Source organism: Seriola dumerili, unplaced genomic scaffold (assembly GCF_002260705.1).
Source record: "Seriola dumerili isolate Sdu_G_001 unplaced genomic scaffold, Sdu_1.0 BDQW01000081.1, whole genome shotgun sequence".
Lineage (NCBI taxonomy): Eukaryota > Metazoa > Chordata > Actinopteri > Carangiformes > Carangidae > Seriola > Seriola dumerili.
Genome location: NW_019174336.1, coordinates 1,355,716 through 1,377,431, shown reverse-complemented (window position 1 = coordinate 1,377,431; position 21,716 = coordinate 1,355,716). Strand labels below are relative to the sequence as shown.

Below are 21,716 nucleotides of genomic sequence, written 5' to 3'. Positions count from 1 at the left end.
ATTTGCGTGTAGCATGTTGTCATTGTGTTTATTTATTGATCTCCATTACACTTATGTTACCAGACAACAGTTCAGAAATTTGTTGATCAATGTCCCTGCTAGACAAAAATGACAAGTCATGCAGTGACCAGAGGAAACACATTAATTCTCCATCAGATTTTCCATGACCGGGCTCTCGGCTCTGAGGCACTGAGGCTCACGTCATGTCTAAGTGCTTCAAGTAATTCCTTTTGAAAGCCATCATCTCCCATAACGATCACTGTTAAAGACCATGTGACTCGTGACTCAGCTGATGTTGTCTGACCCCTGGATCTAACAGTTTCTGGGTCTTGATCTTACCTGGTGAGTTGGCCAGTGAGGCGTGGAACACAGAGAAGTTGATCAAGGCGTAGGACGCCAAGAAGAAGTTGGAGATGATGGGAGCGATCGTGTTCAGCTCAGCTGCAACAAGAAAACATGAAGCAGTCAGCTCATAATGGAACAAAGCTCACACCTACAACTTCATGATCGCTGATCCTTTCAGCAAGGTGAGCTACAAAACCTCTAAACTTCAATTCATACTGGAACAAGGCCCAGTGAATCCTGTTGGCATCAAGAAATTAGTGCTGCAGCACAAGTCAGTCCATTTACTGGACTGTTAAACACCGAGTCAAGCAGCTCGACAGGTAGAAGTGCTCCGACAGGTAGAGGTCCTCAGAGGAAGTCCTTCATGTTTTGTTTAGCTCCACCTTCAGGTAGGTTTGGGTTGATATTGTGCAATATTTTTCATATTACTGAAATTTATTTTTTACTGTTTTGCACTGTTCTTTGCTTACTGTACATTGGACCTTGGCACGTGACAAACAAAACTTAATATAGCCCATGATATTATCGTATATCGTGATATTTTGGGCTGGAGTGTATCAAGATGTTGAATTCTGGATTTTGCTCAAAAACTACCGTCAGGTCAAAATCTCTCCTCGACCAAAACTTCCATGGCAACGAATCTAGGAACTAATGGTCAATTTGCTCTTTTAGTCTCGTTAGTGTTTCCTGTGATGTCATACAGTAACAATGTGCAACTGTCAGAGTGTGAATGAGCAGCGTGTGCAGCCGTACCGATGAGGATGAAGGCCAGGGCGATACCAAAGGTCAGGATGTAGCCTCGGAGGGGCTCGTTGTTCTTGCCGTAGCCCTTGGCGAACATGCCCAGGCCGGGGTAGATGTTGTCTTTACACAGAGCCTGTGGAGATGGAAAACACCATGTAGAGTTTTAGTAATTAGGGTAACTCATTAGACACATTGATGTAGTTCACGTGGGATCTTACCTGGAACACTTTAGGTGCACTGACTAAAGAGGCCAGAGCTGAGGATAGAGTGGCAGAGAAGATTCCTGCAGTGATGATGGGCCCAAAACCAGAAACCATACTCATCACCTGAATCGAAGATTAAACACATGTTGAACTCTCTCACCCGAACAACTAATGTTTTTTTTTTGAACCTCTCTTTCTGAAATGTTCCTTCAAACCTCATGTGGAGCTGTGTTGTACCTGGAAGTCATTCTGGAGTCCGTAGTTGCACTTAGTATTCTTACAGCTGGAGAAGTCGTAGCCGAACTTGCAGGCAGCATCAGTGCAGTTCGTAATGAACTGAGAGCTGAGAGTGTCATTCACATTCCCAGTGGCGTCCCTCACGATGCAGGAGCCTGTTGTTATAAACGGATCATGTATGTATTAAACCTCTGCTGAGAGATGAGAGGAACAGAGAAGGTGATAAACAGTAGGTACTACTGCACCTGTTGAAACAGCAACACCCAGGTAGACTATTCCTGTGATCAATATGGCCAGTAGAGTTCCTCTGGGAATGGCCAGCTGAGGGTCCTGCAACAAACAACAACCCAGAGTTAAGATCAACTAGAACTGCACAAACCTTTTCATCCCAAATCTGTGAGAGCATCTCTCATATTCATCTGCGCAGAGTAATCTACACACAATGAGAATAGAGCAGACTGCAGCACACCATTCGCTCTGCTGAGAAGGTGATTGGCTGCAATCTGCTAACCCTCCAGAACCTGTACACCTCCCGAACCTGTACACCTCCCGAACCTGTACTCCTCCAGGACCTGTACACCTGCAGGACCCTAAGGCGAGCACGTGTACCCCCCCTCCCACCCGCACACAAACTTTCTGAGTCCCTCCCCTGTGGCAGGAGGCTGCGGTCCATCAGGACTAAAACCTCACTGTGTAAAAAGAACTTTTTCCTGGCTGCAGTTGGCCTCATCAGCAAGGTCAGAGACCCCACTGTCACTGACTTTGCTTCATCTGTCTTTATATTTTTTCATCTTACAGGATACAGAAAGAATTATTCATACATTTATTTTCAGCAGACTTGACTGTTCTAATGGTGTCTTCAAAAGATATCACTAACACCAAGAGAGTGGAGCACATCACACTGGTCCTACCATCACTGCTCTGGCTTCCTGTGTTTAGAAGACAGATTTTGAAATCCCACTACTAGTCTATAAAGACATAAATGGTCTTGGGCCCAAACACATCTCTGACCTACTTGTACGACATGAAGCACCCAGACCCCTCAGGTGATCTGGGACAGGTTCACTCAGTGTTCCAGAACCAGAACCAAAAAAGGTGAAGCAGCTTTTAGTTCCTCTGCTCCTCACCTGTGGAACAAGCTTCCTGAACACCTGAGATCTGCTGAAACTGTCTGCTCACTTTGCTGCAGCACTTCTTTTAAATCACTGTTCTAAGTTTCTTACCTGATTTTATGTAATCTTGAAGTGACTTAATCAAAAAAAATTTTTATTTCAATTGTTTTTAAATGCTATTTTAATGTCATCTTAATGTTCGATTTTTAATGTATTTCCATGCCTCTGTAAAGCACTGTATAAAACACCAACATGCACAAACACACCAAAGCAAATTCCTCGTATGTGAAATGTGTGTGTGTGTATTGGGGGCGGGGGGGCTTACAGCGAGGTCTCCTGAAATGTTGGCTCCAGCCAGAATACCAGTGGCTGCAGGGAAGAAGATAGCAAAGACGGAGAAGAACGTCTCTCCCCGGAAGTTCGGACCCATGTTCTCCCACATGATCGCACCTGACGGGGAAACAGAGGTTTAAACACGACCAAGCCACTGCTGGAGCTCATCTCTGCTGTCAGAGGGTGGAGGTTGTACATAAGACGTTTCATACCGTCGTAGCCGAAGAAGCCAACAGATTCCTTCGCCTTGACAGGAATGAAGGTTCCGATGAAGTAGTTGATGATGGCTGTGATGAGGACGATGAGCAGGAAGATCTGCGCCTACAGAGAAGAAAATCATCCAGAGTGTTAGTCACCAGTGACCAATGTCTGACTCAGTTACACTGTGTATGAGTGGTTCTAGTCCTGTTCTTACCTTGGCCTCCCATTCCATTCCTGCCACAGAGATGCCCAGCAGGAGGATGACCGTGATGGTGCCGATGATCCGGATGTCGTTTGTTTGATCCGTCATGAGAGCGTCTGCACCCTGGGAGACGAGACCAGGAGGCATCAGATGGAACAACAATGAACCACTAAAGTGCAAATGCTGGAACTCTTTGGGGATTTTTAAAGTTACTTGATGTTACAAAAGATTGATTATAATATAATTATTATAGATAATACTGGGCAAAATAGTGTCTTTGTGCTTCTGAGCCGAGCTGATGTGGATGGTAGTAACACTAAGAAGCCTAACTCAGAAGCTAAAGCTCACATCAGCTGCAGATAAACTGTGGGTATGATCTGGTTGCTGTCATTGTTGTATGACATGGCTCAGGTTAGAACATGAACAGACACATGAACGCCACACAATCCTTCTTTTAATGTCTAATCTGACTGTCAGTCGAATAAATAAATAAATACATGTAGGAATAAATAAAACTTCCTACACTAGATCCACCCCTCCAAATTACCGCCTTACATACTCAACACGTTGACTTTTACTGCTGGGACTTTTCAGTGTTACATGTTTTGCTATTTACTGGAAATCAATTCTTCTTCGCTGCTCTAAAACAAGAGCTGCCTATGGAGCTCAACTTCCTGTATAGATCGGTAGTATCGGTATTGGAACAACTGTATGTTTAGGTATGACTAATGGATGGATGGATAGATGGAGGGCCAATAAACAATATTGATATTAGTTACCTTGTCTAAAGTTACTGTACTAAAGGTGTAACATATGCTTAACCTTCATTGTGTTGGTCCACAGCAGTGAGCTGCAGCACGACCTGGGGGGAGGTCGGCTTCACTCAGAGCCACAGCAGTGATCACAAACTGTCTAAAAGCACCATGAGGCAATGAGAGACTTACGGCGAGAAGTTCCACAACAGTTTCAGCAAAGCCCACCACATACATGGCAACAGCCACTGCATTGGCGAAGGCAAATATCAGACCGATAGAGCCTCCAAACTCTGGTCCCAGACTCCTGGAAATCAAGTAATACGCTCCACCTGGAAACAACAGGAAATTACGTCAGTAAAAGCTGTGTGTGAACTAATTTAGAATAAACTGATAGAATGGATTCATTATTCTTTTAGTGGCTGTTTATACATACAGTAGGATGATACTGCAGTGTTTGCACTTGACAGTATTGCACTGATAAAGAACTGTCAGCAGCCTGAAGCATAAATATGGTCCAAACTGTCAGTGCCAGCAGAGCTGAGCTCAAAGCCCTGTGAGTTCCCTCCAGTTCAGACACATTATAAATCCTGTAGAGTCGGATTCATCTGCTTACGAACTCTCCCCACACTCTTCTGTTGTTTTGGGCCATCAGAGGTTTCAATTAGCACGATTAGCACAATGGTCAATTACACACTCTCCTCTCATGTGTCGTGTTTTAGAACCAGATCCAGACCTACACTCAAAATCATGTGTGTTTTAGTTCCAGGCCCGCGAATCACCCAGCCAATCAGCTGTTGTATGACTGTGCACGCTACTTCTAACTAACTGCTGGGCTCTCGTCTGTAGTCACAACAAAGCAGCTTAGAGTTACCAAGAGGCCTGACTGGAGAATTCAGCAGCAAATGAAAAGCTGCACTGTGTTACAAAAAATCTAATGTTCGAGTTTTATGCTAAATCCTTGGTGCACAAACAATATACATTAATACCTGCAGAGACATTATCTGCCACAGCCAAGAGAAGGAGCAGCAGGTTTACAATGTTACGATGCAGGGCGTTTGTGGCTCAGGAGGCAGAGCTGTCCACTAAGCGGACGGTCAGTGGTTTGAGTCTTGGCTCCTCCAGGCTGCATTTTGAAGTGGGCAAGATACAAAACCCTAAAACCGACCCTGATGTTTCTTGGTGTGTGTGAATGTGTGTATACCTAGAAGAGTGCTATATGTGTAGGAAAATGTGTGTGTGAATGGGTGGCTGTGGCTTGTATTGTAAATATGTATTGCCATGATAGTAACAGCTATGCAACACATTAGCCACATGTCGGTTCTGCTGTTATTGACCATATTCAAAAGGTAAGTCTTATGTAGTAAAGGGACTCACTGGGTAAATGGAGCATAAAAACTAAGAAATCCTGGAAAACTTGTGATGATGAGGATTCAGATCAAGACAAACATCACTCTGCCTGACGTCTCCGCTCCACCACTGTGCTGAGCACAGAGCATGTTTGTTTCACCTCATCACCCGCTCGACCATGTTAACTCTGCTTCATTCAATTCCAGTATAAGTTTAATTAAATTACATTCACTGATCTTTCTAAACACTGGACAAACATTAAAGATGACCAAAGACACTTTTGGAATCGTGTATATTTCCTTAAAGGGAACTACAATTTATTTAGTATTTTTTGGGGTATTTTTACGCCTTTACTGGAAATACAGGAGAGAGAGTGGGGGAGAGACTTGCAGTAAAGAGTACACCCATATGGCATGAGCCCTAACCACTCGGCCCCCATAGGGACCCCCAACCAGTGATGGATCACACTGTCAAACTACATTCATCTACTCTTTCACTGTAGCATCATTGTGTAGTTAGCTTTTGTTGTGTTGTGCCAGGTGTTAGTCGTGTGTAGTGATAAATGTTTAAGTTTGCTGACTGTGAACATCACTGGTTGAATAATTAAACTGCATGACAAGATCCATATCTGCCATTCCAACACTCATTATTACTATTATTGATAACACCATTACCTATGGGTATTACTATTATTTTCACTATAACAAGCGACAAGCAACAGTATATACAGCTGTTCCTGCTGATGTTGAGTGAGTATTGTAAACACTGTAAATAAACTCTTTAACATTATTAACATTAAGATAAAATGTATTTCTTATCTGTTGGGGCTGTGAGAGAGATTCTGTAGAACTGACTGTAGTAAATGACTGAAGGCTGGTCATACTGGTCAAACTGGTCAAACTGGTCAAACTGGTCAAACTGGTCATACTGGTCACAATCACACAGGTGGATTCACACCAAACATCAGGATGAGGTCAAAGGTTACAAACTGTTATTGTAGAAAAGAGAGTGATGTTTACCTCCTCGTACAAACCCGTTGGTGGCGATAGCAGAGGTGGAGAGGCCGGTGATGGTCGTCACTACCGTTGCCATGGCAACAATCAAGCAGGAGAGAGCTGCAGAGGAGAACAGAGAGTGAGCTTCAGGAACCTCCCGAATGAAAAGAATGTGCTGCACTGGTCACAGTTTTCTAGCCGGCGTCCCAATCGCTCTGAGAACGTCGTGAAAAATAACGGTACGGCCGCCGCCGCCGAGTCTGCCTCATGTGTCGCTCTGTGGTGATATTTCACTTCAAAGTGAAGAATTGTGGACAGATGCTGTCGGGGCGCGGGGGGGGTCACGGACATTAGGGAGGTGTGTGTGGTGTCTGAGATGAGCGCCCAGCAAGAACCAGGATGTCAGTAAACACGGGCTGTGTGCCACACCGCTCAGTGACTTCTCTACACAGTGACGGTTGAATTTGTCAGTTATGTGAAGACTCTGTCACATCAGAGTAAAACACAGGCTCCAGACCGACTGACGGCTTTGTTTCTCTGTGGCCTGGGTCACTGCATCTAAAGGGAAGTATCAAAATAAGTAACAAAAGGGTCAAATAACAAAAAACTGCTTGTCACTTCTCTGCAGACAGTTCTGGTTTAATGTGTCCAGATTTACATGTGTCTCATATCTCCTCCAAACCAGTAAAACAGCTGAGTCAGCATGAGCTCTTAAATCTGTTGTTTTTCTTTTCTGTGGTTTGGTTTTTTGGAGCTTTTACTGATTTTACTCGTCTTTTTGTAACTTTACTTTTACTGTTCTCTCTTTAATCTTTATGACTGAAGTCAGTTTCAGGCCCACTTCATGTTTCTTGTTACTGACAGCTTCACATTTGATTCTGTTTTATATTTGATTTCATAACTTGTTGATTTAATGTATTGGTTTTTATGAAACCTAGGTTTTGAATGGTTCTCTATGGATGATATAACTGTGAATGGATTTTAGTTTGTTGTTGTCGCATCATTGGAAAAATCACATGTTCATACCCTGACCCCTGAGTACTCCGAGTTATTACATTATTACATCAGTACTCATGGGTTGGATCACACTGATCTTTAAAAATCACTCTTTATTTTGATTTCAGCTCCACACCTGTAAAGTTTTATGACTGCATCTTGTACAGGTGTGACACAGCATTGTGCAAGGTTCAACAATAATAATCCACATCACACTCAGACCAGTGGTTTCGAATTACTCACCCACTTCACCACAAATCATGTGACTTCACAGTTTTCCAATATGAATCAACCACACCACAGTTTGACCACAATAAAGACACTGACTATGAAGAAACTACAAAGTGTCAGAAACTCTTGGGAAAGTAACGAGGTGTGTGGTTGTCTGTGGCCTCAGAGTGACGTGACAGCTGATGAGATCGAGCATCAAAACATCTGATGTGCAAATATTAATGATGTAACATGTAGAGGTGACTTTTAAGTTCACACTAGGGCTGCACAATATGCAAAAAAAAAAATCATATTGCAATTATTTTGGCAGATGTTGTGATTTCAGTGTGAATGGTCATTTTTACATTTTCATTTTCACAGAAAAAAATGTAAAAATGGTGATGATGTGATTGTTGTTGGATCTTGTACCAAACAAACATGTTCCTTTACGTCTGGAGAATATGATTTGTAGGCCGGGGCGTCTCTACGGCAACAATGTTGAGAGACATTTTACCTTTATCAAAAAGATAGCAGATCCTGCAATTTGGATTTTCCACTTGGCCATATTGTGATTTTGATTATATTTCGATTATTTGAGCAGCCCTAGTTCACACATGATGTTTTTAAATGTAAGATGTACTGAAGAATGTCGTCTGCTCAACCTTCTCCTCAGCCTGTCACTACAACACAGGAAACAGAACGATTCAACAGCTTTAAAAAGGAACAAACAATTGACTGCTGCCACAATTTTCACCACAGGCAGATTACATTCTCTGATTGTGAAGAAAAGACGCTGCGAATGAACTGAGAGCTGGGCATCATTATAAACAGGTTTCAGTTTAAGAAATGTCAAGCTCTACTTACCAATTCCAGACTGACCCACGATCCAGGACATGCGGATGAAGAGCATCACACCCCAGATGTTCAACATGCAGCGGACCTGCAGGGAGGGGGGGGGGGGCAGGTTCAATACAACCAGAGCATCAAGTTTTTCATCTTTCAAAGAAGACTGAGAGAAGAATTTACAAAGCAAATGAAAGCTACATGTGGCTCCTGACAGTGAGAGGAAGCTGTCTACACAACAAGATGTTCACCACCTACTAGTCCTGGACAGTGACTTTAGCTGCTCGTTGTCTCTTATGATAAATTCATATTCAAACAGACAGAAAACTTGTAGTTTTTTTCATTCACTGTCAGGAGGGTTTCAATACCAGCAGTCCAGGGCTGACAGGAAATAAAACATCATGATTGTCATTAGGGCTTAAAGTGGCCTCTCAAATATTTCCATGTTAAACAAATCAGTCTATGGCTGATAAAGTATTTCAACATTTATATATTTGTAGTATTATGAACTGAGTGTGTGTGGCTGCTGATGCAAACCTAACACTTCCTGCTGCATTTAACTGGTGAAACAAAACCTGACTTTAATTATGAAGTAGTGACAAGAAATGCAAAGTGTTTGTCAGTGAGCTTAGCACTTACCGCTATCGTTCATCTACAACGTGTCTTTCGATAATTAGCAATAACAACGTTAAATGTATCTGATCTGTGTCTGGGTGAACCCTCATATGTGTGATCTCCCTGTTAGACTACATCAATATGTGGCGGACAAATATGGGGTCAGATCAGGGGTAAAAATGGTGAGTGTAACACTGTTATATAAGAAAATACCTCACACCACTGATAAAAGCCATTAGAAACTAGGAGACATGAGAATAAGTGGAAAGTTTATATTAGAGAGGAAGGAAAGAATAGTTATGCCAAAATAAAAGCAAGATGATAATATCCAGACATGTCTTAATATGAAAAATTCATCCTCTGTTAACTGTGCTTTAAATAAAATGAAACATATCAAACAGCTGAGCAGGAAGCACAGCTCTAAGCTGCTCTTCTAACAGACCAACCAACAACCAACCACTATCTGAGCCACAGATCATTCACACTCATGCTCCAGAATCCTTGACACAGTGTCACCAACTCACACATACAGGTCAAATTATACTGTGTAGTGGCACACTTCTCACCTGTGGTCCACTACTGTGAGTTCACCTCAGTTTACCTGAGTTTAACTGACCACATGAACATGAACAGAGATGACCGGGTCAAAACATTAACATCGGCTCAGCTGCCAAATCTGTTTGTGCTAATTACAGAAAGAGACATGAACAAACAGTGAAGTTGTTTCATCGTGTGAGATTTAAAACTTTAAGAAACATTTAGTTTGAGTTTTGCACTTTGTATAATGTGGATATTCATTTAACCGTTAACTGTGTTAAAGAATCTTTTAAGATGTGGGTGTCAGGATCAGTGTTTCCCACACACTGATTTATTTGTGGCGGCCTGTCACAATATCAGCACTGAGCGCCACATATTGATTTGTTTGATGTGGTTGTATTTCAGATTTAAAAACTCTGACGACAGTGAAGAGCTGGACGAAAGGAAGAAGCTGTGTGTACCTGTTGGTTCACACTGTGAATGCACCAAGGTACATTAGCAACGCACATTACTGACCTACATATTATTTCTTGAGGTGTGTCTAAAATGTTAAATAACACAGCACTCATACAGAGTAAAGAAGGGAGAATAAGTAAAAACAGGTGAAGACAGCAGAAGATTTCATGAGTTTTTTTTAAAAGCTCTGCAGTTCATCAGTGACTCACCAGGACTCCTTTAATCCAGCCAAACTTAACCACTCCTTTGGACTCGGCTGCTTCTTTAGCCGCAGCCTCCTCAGCCGGGGTCAGCTCATCTCCGTTGGCAAACCCATCCTCAAATGGCTCCTGAAAAGCAAAAGGAATGAAACCATGTTTATATGTGGAGAAAAACTGGTGTCGTCACCCACAATCCACTGAACAGTCAGTCTGAAACCTGGACTTATGCATCACTACTCAGGGAAATCTTAGAGCCAGAACACTGAAATGTGGTGACAGGGGATGAATCCTGGAAGCAACACTTATGGCTGAATGTGATAGGCTGAGACAAATGTAAATCAAGCAAATAATAATATTTAAGGAAATATATATTGTCTCCTTGAAAGAACAACCATTCTCAAAATCCAGTGGTTTAAATCAATTGCAAAAAAATTGTAGAGAAATAATATATTTTATGTTTCCAAAGAAAAACTGGTACTTTTATACATCAATACTTCATTTTGTCAACAAGTGAGATCAGGGCTGGTTTATTGTATTGGTTTCACTGTTTGTGCTGCAGGAATTATGTGAAATCAATGATGGAATAAACACCTCTCTGTGTAGAGTTTGACTCCTCACTAAAGGAAATTTGTAGTGATTTTTGGAAAAGGAGAAACATGTAGAGATTTGACTTGACTGTATCTCCCTCTGATATTGGGGCCACCTTTAAAAAACACAAGAAAACACAAGAAAACCACCTGAAAAGTTAAAAAAAGGACGAGACTCATCATGTATATGTGATAAAAATCCTGTGGCAGACAGGTCACATGTCTCCTGGCAACACCAGCTCTTTACATCAGACAAACACACTGACAGAGGATGTCTGTCTTTGTGTTACTGTAGCAGTTAAAACACACAAAGCCTTCCTCCTCTTCACGGACAATGTTCAGACATGGTTACTGTCCTTCCTGAATTTAATGACCTCAGGATGAACACTAACATTCCTCTACATTTATTATGAAAGTTTTCACAGCATTTTCTAGCTGCACTGAGCAGGAGGGTTTTACATTAAAGGGTGTCAGATAAAAATAAGCTTCCCAGCATGACTCCATTAATCCCTACAACAGCTGAACAGAAGTGAGTCATTAGCGTCGTCTTCATGGTTTAATGTTATATGACAGTCAGTGAGCCCAGAGGCTGCAGAGCTCATTACAAGCCACAGTACAAGAGAGGGCTGGAACAAAACACACACTGACAACACAGCCAATCAGTCCGTGATATTCTGTAATACATTATGTGCAAGTGGAACGCTGGGTCACCAAAAACACACATGGTTCACCCTCTGAGACAATGACCACTGAAGCCATTATCCTCTCCACAAAAGGTGGTCATGTGGCCTAAAGTCTAGCCTAAAGTGTTGCATGTAGGATGTGTTACATGTTACAGACACCAAAACAAGATTCCTTTGGACTCTTTGAGAAACATCAACATTTCTTGCTACAAAACTTTATCTAATCTAATAAAGTTAGTAATGAGTCTAGTCTTAGCAAGTACAACAACAACACAACAACACAGGGTGCACAGATTGTGTGGACATCACCCACTATTTTAGTTCATGTATGTGGAGCAGTGGAAAGTGCTCAGTCTGCTCTGCTGCAGAGTCTGAGCCTCATTTCACTGAATGGAATCTCACTAATGAAGGTTGTACTGACTGTTGTTGTTGCAGCAGGTTCTTTAATATGGAGCTTTCATCACAGTTTAATTAGTCAAACATTCCTGTTTGCCAAGTTAAATGGCTTCATTCTTCTTGGACTTTGGCTAAAATCAAATATACGAAAGATTTCAAAGATCGATTAATTAAACTTGTTTTTTTTACTAACAACAGATTCATGTTGTTCCAGAATCTAGGAAAAACAAAAAGTCTAAGCTCCAGTTTCCACCAAAATACCAACAACTTGCTTTGCTCTGGCTCATCTGACTGAACCACCCACCTGTTTGTGTCACTCCTCCCACCTGTGTGCTGTGCAGTTTGGCACCAAAACACCACACAGACAGGCAAAGCTAATTTCATGGTCAGTACAGTCAGAGCAGAGCTATGAAAACAGGCCCTGAAGGTAGCAAAGTTTTTTCATTAGATTTTCACAGAAAAAAAATATAAAAGTGATGATGATGTGACTTTTGTTGGTCTTGTACCAAACAAACACGTTTCTTTACATCTGGAGAATATGATTTGTAGGACAGGGCATGGCACCACAACACTTATAGTCCTAAGTGCTAAGAATGCACAACAATGTGACACATTTGACCTTTATCCAAAAAATGGCAGCTCCTCTGATTTGGATATTGCACTTGGCCATGTTGAGATTTCGATTATATTTCGATTAATTGTGCAGCCCTGATTAAAATCAGGGACTATGTGATCAAATAGACATTTGATAGCAACTCTCAATATGTGACAGTGACAGTACAGTGGCTCATGTTCATTAAGGGGCAATTTAGTCCGAACTCTGCTGAAACGTTCACTTATTCTCTCTGGAGGTTACTGCCATGCTGCTGATGTCCAACACGTTTCCACTGCCACACTCAGAGGTACTCACACAGTCTATACATGCTTTATTTTTAGAATAATGCCATCATCATAATAATAATGTCAGTGGTTGGTTACATAACCTCATTAAAAATAATGTATGAGTGACATTATGCTGACCTCTAAGTTTGGCTTGGAAAATATGCAACACTTTCATATGTTCATGGCCAACATGAACCTTTCTACATATTCAGACAGTTTCCTGTGGATATGGACGACCTTGGATTTATGGATCCTCTTACACTGCTGTCATTTTACAGCAGTGGACAGGAAGTGTAATGATATGGTTCTAGCCTGCTGTGCGGGCCATGCTCATTGATCTGCAGTGACATGTCCTCTAGATCCATGTCCACTGACCAGGACAGTTATGTCCACAGTGAGTCATATCCCAGCCATTTCATAATGAAAGACTTAGTGTGAGCTTTCCTTTACAGAGGCTGATTATAAAATTATTAAGAGAAATGCACAGATTAAATGAGTAGATTGTAGAAGATGAAGTTCAAGAGTGATTTCCCCTCATTTCTCTAAAAGATGGGCAGGGCAACAGCTGATGACATGACTCTTGGAGTTAATGCTCTGGAAATGATGTGATAAATTAGACTACATTCATACAAACAGAGTCACCACCCCCATGTCTTCATTTAGCAAATGGTCTGTATTTGGAGCGAACTCTGTGTGAGGATAGAGAAAAGGAAACATGAAACAAACATTAATGAACATCTCTCAGGAGAGAGTCTCTGTTACAAGAGGCGTATAAATAGGTGGTATAAATTATCCAAGAGTGCTGGGCCTCTGGCATGTATAGAGCCGATCTGTGGGAGGGAGGATCTGAGCATCACTCAGCATCGCTTCACCTGGGCCATCTGTCAACACCAACACCCTGCCTGCACCCCTCTAGTGACTCAGCAAAACTGCTGCAATCAAGCCGTGGCAGCTAGACCGGCTGTTGAGAGCTAGAATCCCTCTGCAGATCAGGTTCCTGGTCCAAATGTACTTTTATACTGACAACAGACTTTTTCCTTATTAACTCGTTTATAAGTCTTCTGTTTTTCTGTTCAGTTAAAGAGGCAACAATTCAACTTGCAAAATTAATAGAATAAAAGCTAGTGGAGAAGAAGCTGGTGTGGAAGTGAGACAGTTCTCTATAGATCGCTGCAGGAATGAGCATTAAACCAGGAAATTAGTTGCATTTCTGCACTTCCTGTTCCCTGGTCCTGGAGTCTCTGGATTTTATGAATGTGTTTTTGGTGAGATGACTGAAATAAGGTCTGTTGTTAATGCAACATAAATTCTACAACATAAAATCCATCATTAAATACCCCAGCCCTGATTTCTTGAAGCTTTTACGTCATTAAACATCATCACGTTGAACATGAAAACTGATCTACTCTCCAGTCCACCTTTACAGCCTCATTGTGTTTATACAAACTGTCTCTAACTCCGTCAGAGGAAAGGCTTTGGAAGAAGAGGTCAGAGCTGAATCAAACTACAAGCTGAAGTTTAGTGGTGGTGAGGCTGAAGTCATGTGACCGTGGTGTAGTTGGTTTATAGCCTGACATTAGCTCTTTACTTCTGCTGATTGTATTAAGGCTTCAAACATCATAAAGTGATGCTCATTTGTGAAGATTATTTTGCTGAACAAAATGTGTAAGTTAAAAGTTAAGGGCTGTTATTGACCGCCCATCCTGAGTCTGGTTCTGCTCAAGGCTTCTGTCTCTTGAAAGGAAGTTTTTCTTGCTGCTGTAGCCAAGTGCTTGCTTATGATGGGGGTTGATGGGTCAATCAGTGTTATAGAGTCCGGTGTAGACCTGCTCTAGTTGAAAAATGCCTTGAGATAACTTCTGTTGTGATTTGGCGCTATATAAATAGAAATTCACTTGAAAATCATTTAAAAATGTCCAATATCAGTACCGATACCTTGACTGCAATACAGATTCTTAACGATATTTTTGATACAAATTTTATCAAATCCATTTTAACGAAAAAGAAAATTCACAAAACACACATTACAGTACAAATTCTAGCCAATCACTAGCATTATTAGATCTTGGTCCAAGCATGCTGCATGCTGATTGGCTCACTGATGCTACTGAGATTTACTCATTTAGTCCTTTGGTAATAAAAAAATGGTATCAAATGACAATGTATTTCTCAATCCTTGATAGTATCGAAACAGTTTGGTCAGTTGGTGAAAGTATCAAAGTTTGATACCCAGCCCTATTGGCTTATTTTGTTTTGAAATCTGTACAAAAACTGTTATGTTGGCATAGATATCAAAAACTTTCAAATGTACCCTGCCCTGCTTCCAGTTATTAGAAAGATGCTTGTAAAATCTAGTGTAAAGAAAACAATGCAAGGTTCAAACCTTCGTTTCCTCATCAAACTGACTGAGACAACGTTCCTGCCAAGGACAATACCACTGTGAGGAATTATAAGAGCTCACAAACTGAAAACAGATGTTCCTCTGACAGAGCTAATAGAAGAAGATATAAAAGTTTTGTCAGCATGGAACATTAGAAGTAATTCCAGACAAGGGATGAACTTGAAAACCAAGGAAGCATGGATATCTGTAGTTACCTTCACACCCTTCTCTTCAGTAAAACAATAGAAGGATGCATACCATTGCCCAGCCCTAAGGTATACTCATGACTAGGTCAACACAAAAGACTTAACAGCGCAAACAGTGAGTTGGGATCAAACTGTCAGGTATCTGACTCAAAAATCAATGAGGGTAAAAATAAAACTCTTGGCAGGAGCTGTGGTGGAACAAGTCCAACAGCTAACCAGTCTGCAAAGGCTCCTGGTACCAAGCAGGAAATTAAAGGCCATGACACAGGCAGTGTGCTTTCACTGCACGAGTCACACTCCCATCCTTTAATTTGAGGTATTTGCTGTCTCACCCATTGTTCTCTGTAAGAAACCCCATACTTCAGAGACTGGAGTGAGGTGACCCGACAACCGTAGCAAGGAAGAAAAAGGTAATAAAGTAGTAGAGTGAAGTAATGATATCATCCAGATCTGGGTAATGATGAGTCTCATGGATCATGGTCTCATGGTCTCAGGAATCATTGGAGCTGGTTAACATCTCTGTCCATGAGTCGACCAGACACAGATCAAGCCTGACGCTGGTCAAAGAGCAGCCTGACGCAAAACGCTATGGGAAAATGTTTGTCGACTGATGAGGCAAAGCTTGAACTGTTTGAAGAACATGCAGCTCTATGTGTGGTGTAAACAGGTCTCTGCACATCACCATGAAAACATCCTCCCACAGGTGGAGCAGGGTGGAGGGAGCATCAAGATCTGGGTCTCTGCTGCCTCTGGACCTGGACAGCTCCACATCATCAAGTTTATCAAGGTCTCTTCAGGATCATGTCAGGGTGTCTATCCACCCAACATATGTCACAAAAAGATTCATAAGCTCGCCTGAGGTGGTGTTTCAGACTTTTCCACGAAGCAATATTTCACTCAATTTAATGGAAACAGTTTTCGCACTGAAGTCGCGGCACCTGCCACATCAGGCCCCAGAGAGCCAGCTCCAACCGAGAGGCAGACTGCTGGAAATCTATCGCCATGTTTGATGAGAATGATATTGCAAAAGGAGAAAACTCAAAACTGCAATAGAAACACAGTAATGACCCTAAACATCAAATTATTCTACTACAGAAGGAGTTCAGACAGAGTAAATCCACCTTCTGGAGTGGTCCAGTCAGAGCCCAGACCTGAACCCAGTACAGATGCTGTGGACTGAGCTCAAAGAGCCGCTCACACCAGACATCCTGAGAATCTGTCTGACTGAAGCAGCTCTATAGGAAGAATGGTTCAAACTTCCTCTTTTACATTGAGCAGCTCTGATCAGCAGCTAGTGAAGAGCTGGTTTCAGGTGAACTACAACCAGACTTTGTCCAACATGGGTGATAAAATGTAATTCATTAAAATGGTTCTGGCTTTTTGAGCTGTTTGAAAATTAAACTCACCTCCAGCATCTTTATGTGGCATGAAATCAGCTTCACAATTAAAAAATAATTACATCTGCTCTTGGCATTAATGACTGAAACAGCTGGGCGGTGGGACATCACATTTTCGGCTTGGAGTGATGTCAGGTCATGCTGCTGATGTCATTATGCAATACTGAAACCAAGGTCTGCTTCCCCTCTGTGGCATCAGGGACAGGAGCATCTGTGTGGTGGATTTATAGAGGGGGGGTCAGATTCTTACCTGGCTCTGTCTCTAATGGAGACCAGTGTTCCTCATATCATGAGTGTTATGAACAGCTGTTCGAGTGTTTTCTGTCCTCTACAGATGACTGAAGGAACGCTGTGATTTAACTAATGAGGCTTTGACCGACTTTTCTTTTTGACAACGACGATGTTGAAGCTCAGGAATGTGGACGCTCCAGCTGCTCAACATCCTTCTCATGATCAGGAGACATTTTCTATGTGACACAGATCTGTCAGGAAGGATCAGGGACTTTGTCTAATTTTGTCCACTGACTTAATCTGACAGAGAAACAGTGGGCGGAGCTGGAACGCAGCAAAGGTAAAACGTGTGTTCGTCGCTGCAATTTCAGAAATCAACTCTGAATCATTCAAGACAGAATCTTTCAAATTGCACCTTTATTTGGTCGCAGTCATTTTTGTTCTGGTGCAGTGTGGTGTTAAAGACGTTGTAAGATGATGAACAGCTGTCTTAATTTGTAAACACTAGTCTTGAATTAATGTAATGACTGAAAGAGACTTGATATCTGCTAAATATTTTAATCTGAACATTAAGTTCCCCTGACATAAGCAGTGGCTGACAAAGTAGGTCATCCTCCATTATATAATCATGTATATATAAGAAAATATTATCAAATAAAGGCAAAGCATGTTACAATAAATAAATTATTTTTACTTTTTAATCATACGTTGTGTTTAACTGCCTTGAGTATGGCTGAATATACAATATTATCACATTGTGAATATTTTTTGACAGATATAGTCACAATTTTAGTGGAGATGGTATATTTCTGAATTGAAAGATGTATATAAAAATGTGGATGTGATTTCTGTTGGATCTGTATCAAACAAGCATGTTCCCTTACACCTGGAGAACAGGATTTGTGTGGCAGGTTGTCTCTGAAGCACTACAATGCTTCGTTTGCGGTCTGTTGTGACACATTTTTTTAAATTTTTTTTGGGGGCTTTTTGTGCCTTTATTGATAGTGCAGTAGAGAGAGACAGGAAATGGGGAGGCAGAGAGAGGGGGAATGACATGCAGCCAAGGGACTCGAACGGGGGCCAACTGCAGCGAGGACTGTAGCCTCTACACATGGGGCAGATGCTCATCCAATTATTCTCCTCTTTTGAGCAATTTCTCTCATCTGACCGCTGAAAAGAAGAGGAGAGATGCTGAGTGTTTCAGGTGAGGCAGATTTTTTCAAGCTTAAACTGTTTCAACCCGGTAACAGGTACAGAGTTACCTGCAATGGACTTCATATCACAAACACTGGTCCTGTGTTTGCCAGTGTGGTTGAAAGTAGAACTTTTTCTTGCGAACTGGCTCAGACGTTCTCTCTCTCTCTCTCTCTCTGCAGGCGGGACCTCTTGTTGGCTCTACTTCCTCTCCACCAGCCTCCTCCTCTCCCTCCTCATTTTGTTTTTTTTTTTTTAAATAATAGCCTATAAACTGCTCCATTTTTGTTTCACAGGTTTCATCATCAGTGATGAGATTGAAGGCCTGTGCCAAAGGGGCACTGAAACAGCCCCATGATCGTCACGCACTGGCACGAATGCATCTATGTGCAACTTTAACTCATGCTCTCAAAAAGTGGCCACATCATTCTGGTGGCAGTCTGGAGCTCTGCAAGATCTGTATGTGGTGAGGCTGAGTGCTCTCACTGCTGAATGCACAGCCAGAGAACAATGCACACGACACAGGATGAGTTGGTCAACATTATCTACATGGCTGAAGCAACACAAAGGCTGGCTTTGCACAACAATGACAAAAGCATCGAGAGCTTAGCACGGCAGAGCAAACTGTACCGCCACTTGCCACGAAAGGCATTGTTACAAACAAGAAAAAAAAGAAAACCTAATGATGCAATTAGATAAAAAAAAAAAGTTAACTTTGGACAAACAGTCTGAAAGTCAAGGAAGGTTTTCAGAAACCTTCCAGGACCTGCAAAGCTTCACTTCCAGGAAACACTGGCACGTTCTGCTGCTGACGACTTATTCATGAATAATTTATCCTCTATAAATTATCAGGTCTGACGCAACTCACCTAATCAAAAAACAAACACAGCTCGTGTTTGTGTTGGTGAGGCTGGAGCTGCCCGTTTCCCTCTACACACCACATGACGGAAAAACAGACATCACTACAGCTCAACAGAGAGGATTGTGTTGAGTTGCATAAGAGCAGAGCACTTTATTAAAAGCCACATGCTGAAGGTAAAACACTTCATGGCTACACTTGAAGCCAGGAGTTGGACGGCTTCTTTATTTTGCTTCTGACAATAGATCATTATTTGATCATATGATGATTATTATTGTTAATTTATCTAAATGTTTTCAAGTCAGCTCACAGTTCTTTAGCAGATGATTTTCGGTTTTGAGATAGTAAACAGCAACACTACATGTGTACGTACTACTTAAATGCCATTAACTCATTACTTGATGGACAGAAAATTAATAACAAATACAACAATTTCTTCATTTGTTGTTGAAGTAATTTATTAGGCAAAAACCCTCTCTGGGTGTAGCTTCTTCAGTCTGAGGCTACGTCCACACCACTACGTTTTAGTTTAGAAACTCATCTCTTTTGCTACGTTTACTCCTGACATCCTGGAGTGTTCAAGCAGCTAAAACGGAGACTTTTGGAAACAATGCTGAACTCTTTGTAGTTTGAGTGTAATGACAGCGGCAGCCTCTCTGGGTTGTTAGTATGTCTAGTTAAACTTGTAGCATTTGTTAAAAACTCAACAGCTCTTTGTCGTTATAGTATAAATCGTTTTTGTATAAACCGCCTGATAACCTGAGCATGACAGAAAACAAACCTGAGCCAGAATGTAAAGGTGGCTGCTAAGGTGACCCCCCCTCCTGTTTTTTATCCGTACCCTTGTCTGCAATTTAAGTTTCCCACTTGGAATGATAACATGTCTGAATAAATCACTGTCCAGTGTTGCTCTGTATCTGATATACACACCCGTTTACGTTGCAGTGGTAAGCGCCTCCTGTGGCGATACCTACTTCACGCCGACTCTCCCCTGCCCTCCCTGCATGACTCAACCAGCGACTGAGAGAACCGATCAGATGTCCACTATCTCAGACATCTCACCATTGTTTGGGAAAACCTCCCACCACTCAGGTCATTATTCTTTTACTGCGCTGAAACTCTCCCAGAGTTGGATTCCCTGCTGCCCACTGAGGTCTGTTGATGGAGCTGAAATGGCCCGGCCTCACACCGCAGAGATTTTTGTTTTGGAATTGTGTCGGATTACGATTTGACTGTGGTGTTAGTGTAAAAGAGGTGAGGAGTGAGGCTCCTGCAGACAGTGAGGAGCTCTGTTGCTCAGGAAGGTGAATGGACTTGGAATGAGAGGCGGTTTTATCAGTGTTAGTTTGGGGTGGATGGGAGTATGTGCGAGGCACTGGAAGCAGGGATGGGCCCATTCTTGGTTTAGTAGTATTTACCTGCTATATTTACTACTTCTACATTATAAAAGCTTCATACGACACCGGGAGGGTTTGAGAAGCCCAATTTTGTTGACTTGCTGAATTGGTCATTGTTGGGTCCATCAGTTACAACGTTGATGTAGTGATAGGTATTTTATTTTGAAAACTGATCTGATGCTCTATGTCCGTCCTGTGTTTGATTTCCTGCCTGACTCGATCTGCTCTGTGCAGCTTGACGCAGCTTCTGCTGCATATCTTTAGCGCCTTCTGGAACACTTCTGAAACATGCTGCAGAATCGTTGTCATTGTCTGGAGTAGCGTTGTGTTCCAGTGTTAAATAATACCACATATAAGGTGGTGCAAATTTGCTTCGCATTGTTTCACTTTGTGCCAAAAAAATGACCGATCGCACGAGTTGGTGAAGGTTGCTGCACGCAGCACGCTCTGCCTGAATGACAGGCACACAGGCAGGGATGCAGAGACAGACAGGGACAGTCCACTGGCCAACCACTGTGGCGGGATTTCTCCCGATGCTCCCAATGGCCTGTCCAAATATGACAGTCAGTTGAGAATGTGTTTGTGTCTTTTTGTGTGTGTGTGTGTGTGTGTGTGTGTGTGTGAGTGAGTGAGTGAGTGAGAGAGAGAGGGCAAGGTAAGGCTGGGCAAATCAAAACACTGCTCTACACTGAAATAAGATTTTACTCATATGAAATAGTAAAAAAAAAAAAAAGTAGAAAATAAATATGTGGCAGTCAATGCTTGTATTTTAAATAAAATCAACGTGCACGTTACGACACTTATTGTATGCATCTGTTCATGCTTTCATCCATGCACTGATTACTTCTGAGTGTTGATGCTTGACACATCAGAGTAATGGACTATGGACCAGTTACATTGGGCTTTTACAAACGACTAGCACACACCACCTCTGTGCGCGCTCTCCCCCTCTGGTCCAGTGATGCAGTGATTAAAACTGGTAGACCAGCACATCTCTAAATAACTCCCACAATGAAGAGAAGTAGTTGACACAGAGACTCTGTCTAGAACTTCATCACTTTTCTCTGAGTGTGACCAAAATAGACACACACAGTGGTCACCTGGAAATGCCTTAATTTCCTGTTGCAGAGGACAGAGGATCCACAACAGCAGGCAGATGGCAGGTTGAGCAGG

The 21,716-nt window shown here is 42.0% G+C and overlaps 1 protein-coding gene across 1 annotated transcript in view; it reads right to left on the bottom strand.

Moving 5' to 3' along the window:
* The window catches only part of slc12a2 (solute carrier family 12 member 2), a 64,298-nt gene that overhangs the window by 26,859 nt on the left and 15,723 nt on the right, over positions 1-21,716 (bottom strand). The window contains exons 2-13 of the mRNA XM_022744581.1: positions 10,341-10,460; positions 8,545-8,620; positions 6,499-6,594; positions 4,322-4,461; positions 3,390-3,500; positions 3,187-3,295; positions 2,967-3,091; positions 1,775-1,859; positions 1,530-1,684; positions 1,308-1,415; positions 1,099-1,222; positions 340-441 (exon numbers count right to left, since the gene is read on the bottom strand). Of these exons, the coding sequence (XP_022600302.1) occupies positions 340-441; positions 1,099-1,222; positions 1,308-1,415; positions 1,530-1,684; positions 1,775-1,859; positions 2,967-3,091; positions 3,187-3,295; positions 3,390-3,500; positions 4,322-4,461; positions 6,499-6,594; positions 8,545-8,620; positions 10,341-10,460 (1,351 nt within the window). The remainder of the gene's footprint in view (positions 1-339; positions 442-1,098; positions 1,223-1,307; positions 1,416-1,529; positions 1,685-1,774; positions 1,860-2,966; positions 3,092-3,186; positions 3,296-3,389; positions 3,501-4,321; positions 4,462-6,498; positions 6,595-8,544; positions 8,621-10,340; positions 10,461-21,716) is intronic.